Source organism: Cynoglossus semilaevis, chromosome 10 (genome assembly GCF_000523025.1).
Source record: "Cynoglossus semilaevis isolate Cse_v1.0 chromosome 10, Cse_v1.0, whole genome shotgun sequence".
In the NCBI taxonomy this organism is placed as follows: Eukaryota; Metazoa; Chordata; class Actinopteri; order Pleuronectiformes; family Cynoglossidae; genus Cynoglossus; species Cynoglossus semilaevis.
In genome coordinates, this window is record NC_024316.1 from 4,018,889 (window position 1) to 4,033,419 (window position 14,531).

The 14,531-nt window shown below is 39.7% G+C and overlaps 1 protein-coding gene across 2 annotated transcripts in view; it reads right to left on the reverse strand.

Annotated features, from left to right (window-relative positions):
* Positions 1-14,531, reverse strand: part of LOC103384655 (neuronal acetylcholine receptor subunit alpha-2-like) — a 46,374-nt gene that overhangs the window by 6,420 nt on the left and 25,423 nt on the right. Inside the window, exons 3-7 of one of the 2 annotated variants that reach the window (XM_008318241.3) lie at positions 10,434-10,705; positions 6,153-6,304; positions 4,359-4,403; positions 4,168-4,277; positions 335-1,769 (exon numbers count right to left, since the gene is read on the reverse strand). In XM_008318241.3, coding sequence (XP_008316463.1) covers positions 335-1,769; positions 4,168-4,277; positions 4,359-4,403; positions 6,153-6,304; positions 10,434-10,485 — 1,794 coding nt within the window. In that variant the 5' untranslated portion in view covers positions 10,486-10,705. The remainder of the gene's footprint in view (positions 1-334; positions 1,770-4,167; positions 4,278-4,358; positions 4,404-6,152; positions 6,305-10,433; positions 10,706-14,531) is intronic. The other variant, XM_025059122.1, reaches the window with a different exon arrangement.

Sequence of the window (14,531 nt, forward strand, 5' to 3'; positions counted from 1 at the left end):
AAAACTCATTAACATACACAGCAGTGAATTGGCAGCTCAAAGACCAATCTTAGAGGAATACCATTGGTACAATTGTCCAGTAAAATTCAAAAGAGGGGAACCAAAGAATTTTGCTGCATTATAAATGACTTTGTAGGTACTTCACACCACTACATTTAGCTACATGGTGTGTACTTCCATTCACACACACGGCATCCCATTTTCTATGGATTCGTCTATGGGGATTTCTGGTTGGGTTGACATCTATATTTATCACAGATATCCTAATCGTTTCATTGTGGCTGGACAAACTGTGACATGTTTGACTCCATTAAAGCAAAACAAATAAACTTACTGAGAAGTCTGCGTCCTCTGCCCTGAGATGATCAGCGATGTACTGAACTCCTTCTATGGCCCGCTGCATAGCTGGAGACACACATACAACTAAGTTGTCTTGCTGGGTACTGGCATCCTTAGTAGGCTCTAATGAGAAGGTTTCTCCAAGATGACTTGTGGGAGGCTTTTTCTTCGGCCGCTCTGATATCCTGATACCACCAGATGCCTCATCATGTGGACAGCAACACTGGAAACTGCGTGAGCGACAATGTTGCCCAACTCTGTGTGAAAGTTCCTTCTGCTGGTCACACATTTGCTCCACGCTGTGGGAACGGCCATTTGGAGCTAAGGTGTGTGATTCTTCTTTGGAGAAGCTATGGAGTGGGCCAAGGGGTAAGGATGGAGGCAAGGACAACTGAGAAGAAGACAAAGTTGTGGAGTTGTGTCCACGTAGAAGTTGTCTATCCGAGAAAAAAGAATATTGACTTAATGTTGACTGGCAGAAAATGTTGGCCTTTGGTTTATGATCTTCGTCAGTCTGCTCCGAAAGTGGGGAAGACGATGGAGAAGGTGAGCAGACAACAATGCTTGGACTATCAGGAGTCTTTATCAGCGTATTCTCCACCTGTGCCATCTGTTTCAGTCCTGTCTCTAAGCCTGTCCAAAATGCCTGTGAGTTGCCTGTTGCCGATATGACTGTGGGATGGTGAATCATCTCGATGAGCTTCTTGCAGTGTTGCTTTGCTGTTCCCGGTGGGCGCTTCATGAAGAGAACTCGAGGGACCAAGTCCAGGAATATTCTCCTCACCCACTGAGGCATGCTGTGGGTTTTGGGGGATCGGTGGTGAACATTTAACACAAAGACTGTTATAATAATGGAGAGTGTGACAAACACCATGGTGAAGAGCAGGTATTCTCCAATCAGCGGAATAACCAGTGACGTAGACGGTATGATCTCTGTGATCAGCAAGAGAAACACGGTCAGAGACAGTAACACGGAGATGCACAAGGTGATCTTTTCTCCACACTGTGACGGCAAATAAAACACCAGAACGGTCAAGCAGGAGATGAGCAGACAGGGGATGATGAGGTTGATGGTGTAGAACAGAGGCAGCCTCCGGATGATGAAGTAGTAAGTGATGTCAGCGTAGATCTCTGTGCAGCACTCGTACTTTTTGGTGTTGTACTTGCCCACTGCGTTAATTATAACCCACTCGCCGCTCTCCCAGTAGTCCATCTGGTCCACGTTACTGTCCATGTTGATGAGGTCAATCTTGGCACGATCATAGGTCCAGGAGCCAAATTTCATCTTGCAGCTTTGCTGGTCAAAGGGGAAAAATGTAACATCTATGCTGCATGAGGATTTGTAAATTGCTGGTGGCATCCACTTTATCTGACCATCATAGAACAGGTGAGCTTTGGTGAGGTGAGTTACAGCAAAGTCTCCATCAGCACTGCAGACCAGAGGAAAGGACAGTAAAGGAGAAAAAGGTGAAAAAAGAAAAAAAAGAAGTGTTAAATGATAATGCATTTAAGAAGTTTTCTTAAGCCATAAAAATTATAGTTACATCAAGGTGAACTTCTCTCAGGCATTTCTCCTCAGGATATAGTTAGTGCCAAAATCTCAGAGGTTTTGTTCCGTTGTTTAAGTTTAAAAGAAAAAAAAGTTAAAAGTACTTTGACTGAATCATGACTGTTCTTGCAAGGGACTGCTGTTTGCTTTTGAAGTTCTCTTCGTACAAATGGGAGTTCTGATTATATCTAAAAATTGAAGGCCTGGAAATTGTAGATTTTATCATGCAGTTGTTTACAGAAGTCTTCTGTCATCCTTTTTACATTGATAATCTACTCTCGACAGTTTGATACTCTGATAACATACACATATAACTGGGAACAGTTTTAGAGTCTTTACAAGAGTATTACAGCTAATCCTTGAGGTATAGTCCTGTCCTTGGACCAGCCCCTTCGCCTTTGTGCATTCAGACATTTCTCTTTCTTGAGATTGCTGTTCACACACCAACGACTCCTTAAAGGGGTCAGGCCCTTTGGGAATAGCTTGTATTGTATCTGAAAACACAAAAATTACATTTCCAGGCATGGTGTTCAAATAACTCGGTGGTCATGGAAACTGCCCAAGTCTGCTACTAAAATTTTACATCACAAAGAAAATGACCAAGATCAGAAAAATGTCTTTTTCTGCAGCCTCATCACAAATGATTGAAGGCTGAACATCAAAGTCTGTATGACATCTAACTGACAATCAGAGGTTAAGAAACACAGAGCGCTTCAAGAACAGCTTTGCAATCTTCTGCTAAAAACTCTTCCTGGAACACTCACCTTTCTATTTGTCTGTACATAATCTGGTTATTTTCTCCTACATTGCTCAAGGCATGAGACACCTGTTGATCATATCATAGAATGTAAATTAAATGACGTAGCTATTGGTTGGCAAAACAGTTGGTTTGCTGGTTGCAAAGTGATTCTTCTTTGGGAAAATAAGTCTAGTGCTGCTTATAATGTTGCTATAAAACATTTTTCATCTTTTTCTGATTTTTTTCTTCAACAGAACACAATGTAAATCCATCATTCATACAGAGAACAGAGAGTCAGGCATGTTTAATTCAGTCATTCTTCTCTGCCTGTATCTCTTCTGGTACATTTTAAGAGAACCCTGTGGGTCAGTTTCCAATTTGTTATCACCTAGTTATCACTTTCAACCTAGTTCCTGAAGGGACACCAAATGAATCACACAAAGGAATCAATTTAGCCTTTAGAGTGTTACACTGAGGTTGACATTAATCAAATCTCATGTAGATTGAGGAAACATTTTATTCAAAATGTCTGAGCAGTTTGGTTAAAGGAAAAGGTTACTTTAAAAAGTATTTATAACCCCTCCTCACCTTTTCAGTACATGTCAAATCTTTGCACTTTCCTCCTGACTCTCAGAGAATTCCTACATTTTGTGATTCAGAACATAGGGTTTCAAAATATCACGTTTGATCTTCCTCTGTTTTCGCTACATGCCTTTTTATTCATGACACATAACTCTGCAACTTTTTTTTGAAGTTGTTTTATGTTGTCATGTGCGTGGTACCATGACAAAGAAGTGACCTCTGGTGTGACCGCTGTCTGTACTGACTGAAGATAACACCTGCACCAAAATCTACTGCAGCACAGACACAAACCCAGTGAATGAATCATCACTAACACTGCACTTCCATCCTGCTGTGTTAAAACACAAAAAGTCACATTTTGTTGATTTAAACCCACTCCAGCTCAGCCAGGCTACAACACAATTTAACTGGGACTAATGTAAGTGCACTATATGTCTTATGGTGGAAATACCCTGTGGATGAAATGTGCTTCACCCCTAAAATTAACACACCTTGTTGGCCTTGGTTCTTGGAAATAAATGACTGAGCCACAGGTATTTCATCATCAGAGAGTGCAATTACATTTTTGATTTGTGAATTTGACAGCTCTGTTTTGCCTGCTCCATATTTACTAATTTGCACAGAGGAAAATAAGTACAGATCACCCCAAGGTTTTTGCTTTGTCTGCACTCATCTGTCTCGACTCAACTGCACACATCTTCTAATTATATTCCTAATGTATTGCTTTGTATCATGTCAGAGACATTTCATGCAATCAAATCCATTAAATCCTCTCTTATTCACATTTATTTAAGCTAAATTGTTCTATGACAACAGTACAAGTTAGGGCATCTGGTACATTAACACAATCTTTATGTTTCCCCCCTCAATCATGAACAATATTATTTTATGAATATCTAAAATAGCCTCTTTGTCACGTGACTGTGAAACAGCAGACAAGATGGATACCAATCCTTACTTGTTGTAAAGGACGATGTCTGGCCTCCAGATAATCTCAGAGGGTATACGTATGGAGGTGACATTCTCATATTCCTCTGGGTCCCAGCGGAGTTTGTAGTCATTCCATTCCTGAGGGAGAACATCATCATCATCAATCATATTTACAAAACTGCAGCTTCATAGTTGACAGTAATGTTTAACTCTACATACCTGCTTGACCCAAACGTTTGTAGTCATCATCTGATTCTTCTCGTCCTTTGTAATTGTAAAGAGAAGAACACATGTGAGACCTACTGTATATGTTCTTTGCATTCTAATCTCCAAGTTTTTCAGCCGTGTTAATGAATTTGTCACACAACAAAAACAAGTGAGTTATGCAACATACCAAAAATATTTTTTTTAATAGGAAGAAAATTTAACGTTGCATCTGTTGCTTTACTGGCAATCTGCTATCTCCAGCAGCATCTAGGACACAACGCTAAGTGAAGAAAATATGTAGGAGTCAAAAACTAACTCTTAGCCAGCACTAAATCTCACTCTCTGGCATTGGGAGAAACGCTCAGTTATTGCAATTTTAAAACAAAAAACCTGCAGAATCCTTCCTGCAGGTGCATATAAAGGTATGGGGTCTTTGGGCTTCACTGGGAAAATGTACGTGACTCCAAATGGCTGCAAAAAGTTGTTATGATGATGATTTACTCCTGTAAAGAGAGAGGTGTGTTTGAAATTCTGGGCCAGGTCTATTTAACTATATTGCTCAGGGAGGAACATTTTTAAAAGGCTCAGGCCCTACAGGCTCAGACATTTCCCTAATGCTTCTATTTCTCCAAAAACACAAAAGGCGACACATTTTTGTTCTTTTTTTTCTGTTGAAATGCATACACAGTATTATGTATTACAATCATTACATTTAGATGGCAGTGGAGACCACAATTTGTGAAATATCTTTTTAGCAAATATTTTAACTTTTGGATACATTCTTACCATTTTGTTTTCTGCAGCACATATTTTCATTTCCAACAGACATCATAAATTTACCAACCTTTCTATACTATCAATAATGTTTTGTTAGAGAGTTTTCAGTGAGTCACTGAATATGACTGTGAAACTCCATCTTGAGTAAATAAGTGTGTATATATAGTATAATAAGTAGAGCTGTCAAAGTTAAAACTTTACTTGTGTTAATTAATTTGGGAAACAAACAAACACACCTTCTTGCTACCTTTCATTTGATTAGTCACACAAATGATGTGAAAAGGTGTGAATCACATACATCCATCTGTTATTATTTGTGCTGCATATGTGTTCCATCAATATACATGTCATATTTAGGAACCCAAGATTTATCTGGATTAATTATGATTAATTGTGATTGATCATGAATAATTCACAGCTACCCTGTGATGAATCAGATTTAAAAATGTTTTACAGTCCTAATATTAAGACAGCAGAGTGAAGGAAAGCAGTGTTGAGTGGCTAACTGTAATAAATATCCAAAATATCAGATATTTCCTGGAGAACAGCGTTAACTCACTTGACCTTTTGTTTCTTGAGGCCTGCTCCAAGACTACATCATAGCAGTGTCTTGACCAGAATTCTAAAATGTGTTGTTGTTATGTGGTACAGGCAGTAGACAATATGTCACCATTAAGACACCTCCTCCAAGTGCAAAGTCATTGTTGCCCACTTGTACTTTAAACCAGTTGATAAGGATAGGAAGATACCAAGGATGCCATCTTCAGTATTTGCTGCAGAATTAGCTAACCTAATTTGGTAAAACATTAAGAAAAATGGTGTTTCAATCTCTTGTGGTTCTGTTTCCTCTGTGGAAAGACTTTCATTCAAATGTATCTCTTGTTTGCTGACACTATGAGCTGGAGTCATCATACTACAAGCAAAGGAGAATTTATTTGCACTTCGTTTTAACACAACATGGTAATAAATAGGCCCTTAAGAAAGGTCTTGTGGCGGCGTTTTGGCCGTCGGCTGTGAGAATTTACTCACCACATCAATAAGCTGGGCAATTGACAGGCCAAAGTGAACGAGCACTGTGTCTGAAGTGTTCTCCACAGGCCTGGAGAGCTTATTATAATGTGCAAACAGATCCTTGAGAAGCCTCTCTTCAGCATGGGCATGTGGTGCAACCTGGGAACAAACTGAGAATAAAAAAGAATTAGTCACACTCTATAAAAGCTCAATCATTGCCTTTCATTTGCCCTCAGTTTTATCAAGACACAGGACTTCAATGCACATTTTTCATTCCTCTGTGCCAATTTGAGTCGACTGATTTTTTCACAGTTGGGATATGTTGCCTCTGTGAATTAGGTGTAGCTCCCCTACCCTGGAATGTAAAAGGTTAACATCAGGTTGAATTGAGGTGTTGACGAAAACTAATAATAATAATAACCGACTCCCACAATTGGGAAATTTACAATGTGAGTGTCTGCAACTGACACAGAAGGGGCACCATCGTGGGTGTGTGTTTCCTCTGGGAATCGAACACAGGACTCTCTGCTTGAGAGGCAGGCGCGCTATTTATTTGTGTTATTATGTTTGAACTTCGAGAGTATTTTTGTCCTCCGAAAAAAATATTTTTGTGAGAAATAAAATAAGAGAACTATAGAAAAATATGATCAAATAGTGATTATTCACCAGCACATTTGGTGTGTTGCTATTGATTTGCTTCAGCCCCAAATGTTCAAATTGATATTGGTTGCTATTTCCAGTGCACTCATCAAAACTGGATTTGGCTGATGCTGGCGTCTTACTGTAAAATATCCACTGTTGCAGATATAGAGTGTTATCCAAATGGAGAGTGACCTCTATTATACAGGTGGCGTATGGTTACACGGAACCGCATCTGAGAGATGAGATAAACAGGAAGGGGAGGGTGTGAGGGGAGAGGATGAGTGGATGAATCTGAACATGAGGACATCTGTGGAGATGTGCAGATGGAGCAATCGTGTTGAGACGTTTCAAGTCTGCCCTAAGCCCCGTCACCTCCTCTGCCTCTGCCCGTCTTAATCACGGTTACTCTGATGACTCTTCCTCCTAAAGATTGTTCTCACCAGATGAGAATAACCACACACATCTAACCAACATCCTTTTTTAGAGTCTGCTCACATAGCAGTGACTATGAACTAACAAAATCTGGGAACAATTAATGAGACAGGGGGTCGTGCCAAGGCCTTCGGTATACAATGCCTTTTGTCTTCCACTCTTTCAATATATTTGAAACATTTTTTATGGCTTTGTGTATTTTTTCACACAAGACAATACATCACAGGCCTTGATTTATTCAACCAGCTGCACTGCTGTTTGATTAAGTCTGACTCTCCAGCTTATCATTTACTGCGTAATGTTCATTGCATAATGTGTAGAAGGAGAGAGTTTCACAGAGATAAAAAGTTCCAGTATCAGGGACAAAAATTTTCCCTTTGTTCATCCGTAACCTGAAAATAGCGACACAGGTGTTTTTTTTTTTTTTGTCATCTTGCTGGCCTTGCATCTTCTGGTCTGCTTGTTCAATTAAACTGAACTTAAAGCAGGCTGCGTTTCGCTCACCCTTAAACTGACAGCCCAGTAATTAAGAGTTTAGAATCAATATGTTATTAACTAAATACATATCCTGCTTCCACTATGTGAGCTCACCTCAATCTGTCCGACATGTTCAGACACCTGAAAGCCTTCAGATGTTTTTACACTCCAAAACAAAGAGGAGACTCCATGGTAACTTTTGTTACATCATATCAACAAAAAATAGTTTCTGCTGAAAGATTGAGAAAACAATGTAGCTGTAGCTGTCACTCAATTATAATTTGATTAAGCTGTCATCCATTCCCTAAACACCAATGACACCATGAGCATAACTTTACTAAGCCTCATACAGTACATACCACACAAACCACAACTCTAATATAAACACACTCCACACATAAATCAGCATTTGTAGAATCATGTATATGTTGCCACCCCATGAACATTTTATATTAACACAAAAAATAAATAGGAAATCACCATTTAAAATGTACTGATGACCTTTGAACAACTAGCTCTCCAAGCGGACCCCCGTGTTTCTCTCCCCTTCTTCTCTCTTTTTAATCCCACCCTTCTTTGCATAATCCTACAGGTGGTTTACACAGGCACTGATTAACTGGTTAATGACTAACTAAAAGACTTTCTCCTGATTAACCAAATAAACAACAGAACCGGCATGAAACATTCACAGGCATCAAAAAAGATGGGACATTTCAGTATCTTTCCAAATAAACTTCCAACCATACATTCCACTATATTAACCAACACACGTTTATAGAACCCAAATGGTAATATTTGTAGCAGGGCACTCCACAATAAATAAAGATGAATGCCACAGTGGAATTTTAAGCAGCAGGGCACCTAATAAGTTGAGCTGGTGGAGCTGGGAGGGAAGAATCTGTGTGAGAGAAGTAATATGTGCAGGAAAAATGATTTTAGCTACATTATATACTGTATGCCACTGGTACAGACTGTCAGTGTTAGGAAAATGAGACTCTCCAAGAACATTCATTTCTCTTTGAAGTGTTCACCAAGTGCTGCTTTAAATGGCCCCGCATTATCAATACAGCAGTTTTAAAAAAATAGCAATTTATGATAAACATGCTCAACAATACAAATCTGGCAAAGGCAAAGAACATCCTCCAGGAGTTTTCTTCAGGAAATTGATTTGAAAATCAAATCAAATCAAACTGTCACCTAAAGCCTGAAAGGTACATGAAATGTAAGGTCAGGTAAAACAATTTCACCATAATAACGAGACTGATGATTATTGAGACCAACCTGACATGAGACAAAATTAATTATCAATTAATACAAAACTAGAACTCTGTGGTTTGTGAAATGGGTTTTGAGACAGAAGGGAGAGACACAGACCCCAAGAACACAGTCCTCAGACATACAGCACTAAAACATGAAGGTGGCAGTATGTCATGCTTGATTTGAATCTGAACAAGAAAATCTCAAAGTAACTGTATTGAAAAAATTAGAGAGAGTTGTTAAATGTAGACCTGGTCTACTGTCATTTTGACGTCCAACATGAGGACAACATCTCAGAGGTGAATGAGAATGACCTTCAAAAGGCAGCGATTACTGACTTACTGACAAAGCTTCGACATGAATTACCATTACCAACACATGAGTCTGTGGAGTGAACCCTAGACCAGGGTATCAGCCCAAAGACCATCAAATCCACAAAAACTTGAATAAATAGAAAGTCTTGATAATTTGTTAAAAAGAGACTTTCATGTTTCTAATTATCTAAAAAATATTTATGTATGCAGAATGCTGTGTATATATTATGAAAAGACAGTGTTCTAAAAAATGTTGTTTACAAAACCTTGGTTCTAAATAAACAAATTGAAGATAGTTAAAATACTTAAAAGTTACTTATTTGAAATTCAAAATATTCCCTTTGAATAGAAATGTACACACTTTTCTCTGTGAAGATATCCTTTTCTGATTGTCCTCCATCTTACTCTTGTGACTTTTTTTTTAGATACACAAAACAAATATCAGTGAATGGTGTTGAAGTAACACTGCCGTCTGGTACAAACAAATAAAAACCTAATAGATTATTTATAGCATGTTCGTTAATAGGAAACATAAACATACGGTTTCAAGTGTCACCCAGTCTGTGGTGCTACAGCAACAGGGCCCCAGTTCTGTCCAGATTTGATCTATGTACTCAAAAGGCCAATAATGCACAAGCTGCAAATTTATTTTTTCCAATTCAGGTGAACATTGCTTCTGGCAGAAGAAGCTGGTTAGCAGGTCACTAAGCAACCAAGGCTGTAACTGAACTGAAAGCAGCTGAAAACATTTGTTCTGGTGTGTGCATGTGTGTCCCCAAGGTTGTGTGTTTTTGTCAGTGACTATTATTCATCTTGTCAGATTTGCCTTCAGTAGAAATCTGTGCCCTTTTGATGAATAATGGGACGAGCGCTTCATTAGAGACCTCAACCAAACAGAAGTGAAGGAGAGGGGGCGTAACGTCAATCAATTGTCTTTTAAATATTTTTGTATTTGTATTTGATAACTTCAAAATGAAGACTGCTGTAAACTCAGACACATAAAAAAGAATAACCACCAACACTGAACGACAGCCTTTCTGAATAGAGTATAGAAACTGCTTTGTCAAACTGACTTCTACTGTAGAACCACATTTCATGCATTATGGGAATAAAATTTACATTACTTGTCTCTTACAGTAAAACAAGTTAAAGAGAAATGACTGTATCATGTTTTTACCTTCTGCAGGAAGAATGAAGACGAGTAAGCCTAAATATTTGTACAGATCCATGGTTTGTTATCTAGTTTCCAACTCTGTGTGAACTCTGCTTGTCCTCCAACTTCTGCGGGAGCTCAGAGATGGAGGTCAGTCATGATGGTGTGCTCTGGTCAGGATGGTCAGTGGAGTTTCAGCAGCCAGTAGAGGTCACATCTGTCACTCCCTGTCAGCCCAGTTGGCTCCAGTGTTTCCCCTGCCTCCAGACGTCCATCTCCTTCTCTTGTTCTTAAGTCTAGTGTGTGTGAGAGAGCAAGGAAAACCTGAGAGCGTTCTCCCTGATCCTACATTTGAAAGTCCCTCCTCGCTTCAGTGGAATCCTTCATCCAAGTGTTGCTAAACCCTCTCTACATTATTCCCTCCCCTGCCTCTGAAAATCTCTCTGCCTCCTCCTCTATGTCTCTTCTTTCCTCCGCTCCTCTCTCTCTCTCTCTCTCTCTCTCTCTCTCTCCCACCCTCTCCATCTCCCTTTTACTCTCTTTGACTCTGCCCCCCTTTCTCCTCTGCCTGTTCTCAGTCTAGTCTTTCTCTTTCTTTCAGCCTTAAACTTGCTGTATGTTGTCCTCTCTTTCTCCCCTCACCCTCTCTCCTCAAGCCATATCTCTGTTTCACTCTCTCTTTCCTTCCCTCATTCCTCCGTCTGAGCCCCGACTCCCCTTTGTCTCTCTCTTTTTCATACCCTCTTCTTTTCATCTCCTATTTTGTCTCCTATTGTTTCTCTTACCGTCTCTCTTTATTTCTCATTGAACGCCTGTCTTCCTTCTTCTCTCTCTGTCTCTCTCCCTTTTTCCCCCTCCCTCTCTCTGCGCACACTAACACACACCATTTCAGTGTTTTTTAAGCACTTTAGAGACATAATCCTTTCTCTAGTTCGTTACTCTAATCTTAATTACAAACATATGACTAAATCCAAACTCTAATCAGACCCTTATTCCAATCCTAACTAAAACTTAATGGAAACTCGTTTAACCTGAAAACCTGAAAAATGACTACAAAAGGACGTACAAAAGGATGTGTCCCCACAACAACAGCATATTTGAAATGAAAGTGAAGCACTTGTCGTTGTGACACAGCGCACCACGAAATCTGACCTTTGCATTTCACCATGCAACCGGCAGCTGCTGGACTCAAACCTGCAACCCTCTGGACCCAAGTCCTCTCCATTAACCACCAAGCCACCCCTGCCCGTTTTTACAACAAAGATGTCCCCACAGACATAGGTCTACCAGTTTCTCTCCTTCTCTCTTCAAATGTGTTTGTGTGTGTATGCACTTTTGAAAAAAGTCCAGGACCATTTTTAGCATTTTTACTGTTTTTTTAGGACCAGCAGTCCCAATGGGCACTGAACCTTGGGCTTAATGAGGCATAACATTAGTTTCTGAGTTTCTCCTAAAAGTTGGAATAAAATGTGAATTGCAGTTACAGTAGCAGAGGATGACACATTAACTGGTTTCAGTAAGGGTTAGGGCTAAGGTTCTGGGCAGCTCTGCTAATTATTGGACATCACAAAAGTTGATGCTCAAGTATGTGTGTGTGTGTGTGGGCATAAAGAGAGTGAGTTCATGTGTGGAAGGAAAGAACAGGCAGAGAATTCATTCTATTTTGTATCCATGTAATGTATGCAGCCAGGTGTTTCCAGTATGTGTGTGTGTGTGTGTGAGAAAGAGTGAGATGGAGAGAGGGAAATGAGAAAGAGACTTTTACAGGTCAGACATTTGTATGTGTACAGTGTCACACACAGCTGTGTGTGTGTGTGTGTGTAGCTGTCTCTCAAAGTCCAGGACGAATCACAACACCTTTGAATTTTTCCTGTATCGTCCAATCTGCCCCGTTTCCCAGGAGCTCATTGTCCACATTGGTCTCATCCTTTTATCTTTACCTACTTTTTCCTCTTAAACACCTCTGACCCTCTTCTACTGCGAGACTTTTTTTTTTTAATGTCTCACCAAGTTGTTTGGTTTCCAGCAAACTCCCTTTGTGTCACTGCCAGCATTCATTGCAGTACCTTTCACATGTCAGCAGAGCTCAGTGCCCGGGCTGACCACTACTGAGACAGTTATATTGCTTTGGGTGTTTACCGTCATCACACGTTTTATGTGCTTTTCCCCTCTTTTTTTGTACTTCCTCAGCAGGGCCCACATGCCTCGCTCTGACACAACAAAGTAAAAAGAGAGAGAAGCAAAAGCCTTGACTTAGGAGTCGTGTTTACTTGATATTTGCCAGACAGAATCTGGTGTTGGGCTGTCTAACAGCTTTTTCGGTTCCTGTTAGGTGATAGTGTGCAATAAAAAAAAATGGGATTGTGGTGGGGATATATTTTTGCTTCTGTAGATTTCTTTGTCAGACACGATTCTTTTCAATACACCATGAGCCCGCAGAGAAAAGCCTCCACAGAGCACACATTGATTTTCTTCCAATCAAAGGCACAGTTCTCTTGATCCACAGATGACTAACACCAACTTGACAGATGGAGAGATTCCACTCACTTCAAATCTGGTGCCACATGTGTAGGTTTAAGTTCTCACTTTAGATGATTTGATATCTGATTATTTAAAATAAATCTTGTGATTCACATTGCAGTAATTCAGAGGTGAAATGCAGCTCTCTATTAAATCACCACTAGTTTACCTCTCACACCCACATGTAAGACATAATGGACATAATCTGCCTTTCTGGAGTTTCAGTTGAGGAGAGGGCTCATCGCAGCATGTTCATTGGTCAACCCGACGTTTACTTCAAATGGTCACAACCCACGCACTCTTGCCAGTCCTTTAGCTCCTGTTGTCCCAGATGCTGTCAAGTATAAGTTGACTAAAATGGGCAATCAGGAGCCTATAAAAGCAATTAATGAACACCTACACAGTTTGCCTCATATCCCTTTGGATCCATGGAGCACCATTATGTCAATGCATGTATATGAGTTTTAGCCAGTGACATTTATAATACTGTCACTCATGGATTAAATATAATTAGACTGGTTACTTCAGTCCTATGGTGCCTTACCATGAAAATGATAAATCATTTTACCTATTTTCTTTCTTTTTTTTTTTCTTTCTTCTTGTGGTTTTATACCTGTAAATTTACATGGCACAAAAAAACCCCCAAGATTACAAGGTTATTCTGATATAAACAACAGTTAAAAGTACATGTTAGCAGGTGCGTGTTTCTCTGTAAATGTTAACTGACAGGAGTACCTGCAGGAGTGGGAGGGTGAGCTACATTTTTGTGTAATAAATTCAGTTTCAGGTTTAATTGATATTCATGATAAAGATTTTATGATTTTGTTTAAATATGTCCAGACAACTCTGGACATTTGGTGTGGAATTGTGGGTCAGGGAGTGGAGCAGGTTGTCTTTCAGCTGGAAGGTCAAAGATCTATTCCGGGCTCTGTTGCTTCTGTGTATATGGTCTGCCTGAGCAGGAGACTTTACCCAAAGTTACTTTTTATATCTACCGATGCGGGGGCAACAGTGTGTTCTCCTTCAGTCTATCAAAACACTGATAAATAAGAAGATACATCAGGAAATACTTCTAGTAGAAAATCTGCACCAAATACACATTTCACCTTTTTTTAACCACTTCATCGTGCATGAAGTGGTTCCCCACATGGGGAATGGTGGAACCAATCTCAGCTGACCTGAAAAGTGGGATTTAGTGGGACTAATTAAAATAGAATAGAATAGCTTTTATTGTCATTGTAACACGGGAGTACCACGAAATTGAAGGTGTTCCCACAGAGCCACTATGCACCACAATAGGAGAGAAAAAAAAATAGTTTCTAACTTTGCCAAAAGAAGTTGATAACCTGCCAAAGCTAAATTACTGATGGCCGTAATATGTTGCTGCTTGTCATTGACTCACAAGGCTGATGTTCTTGAATGAGTGTGAAGAGACGACAGCTAAAAAACACAATGTGCTCTCATTACTCAAACACTGCTGAGACTGATGTGCAAACACTGTCAGACAGTTTGTGGATATGATTTTAAACTCCACAGCTGAAAGGCCAATGTGTGTTTCTACACATGGGTATGTTCTTTTAATTTGTCCAAAGTAATCTAATC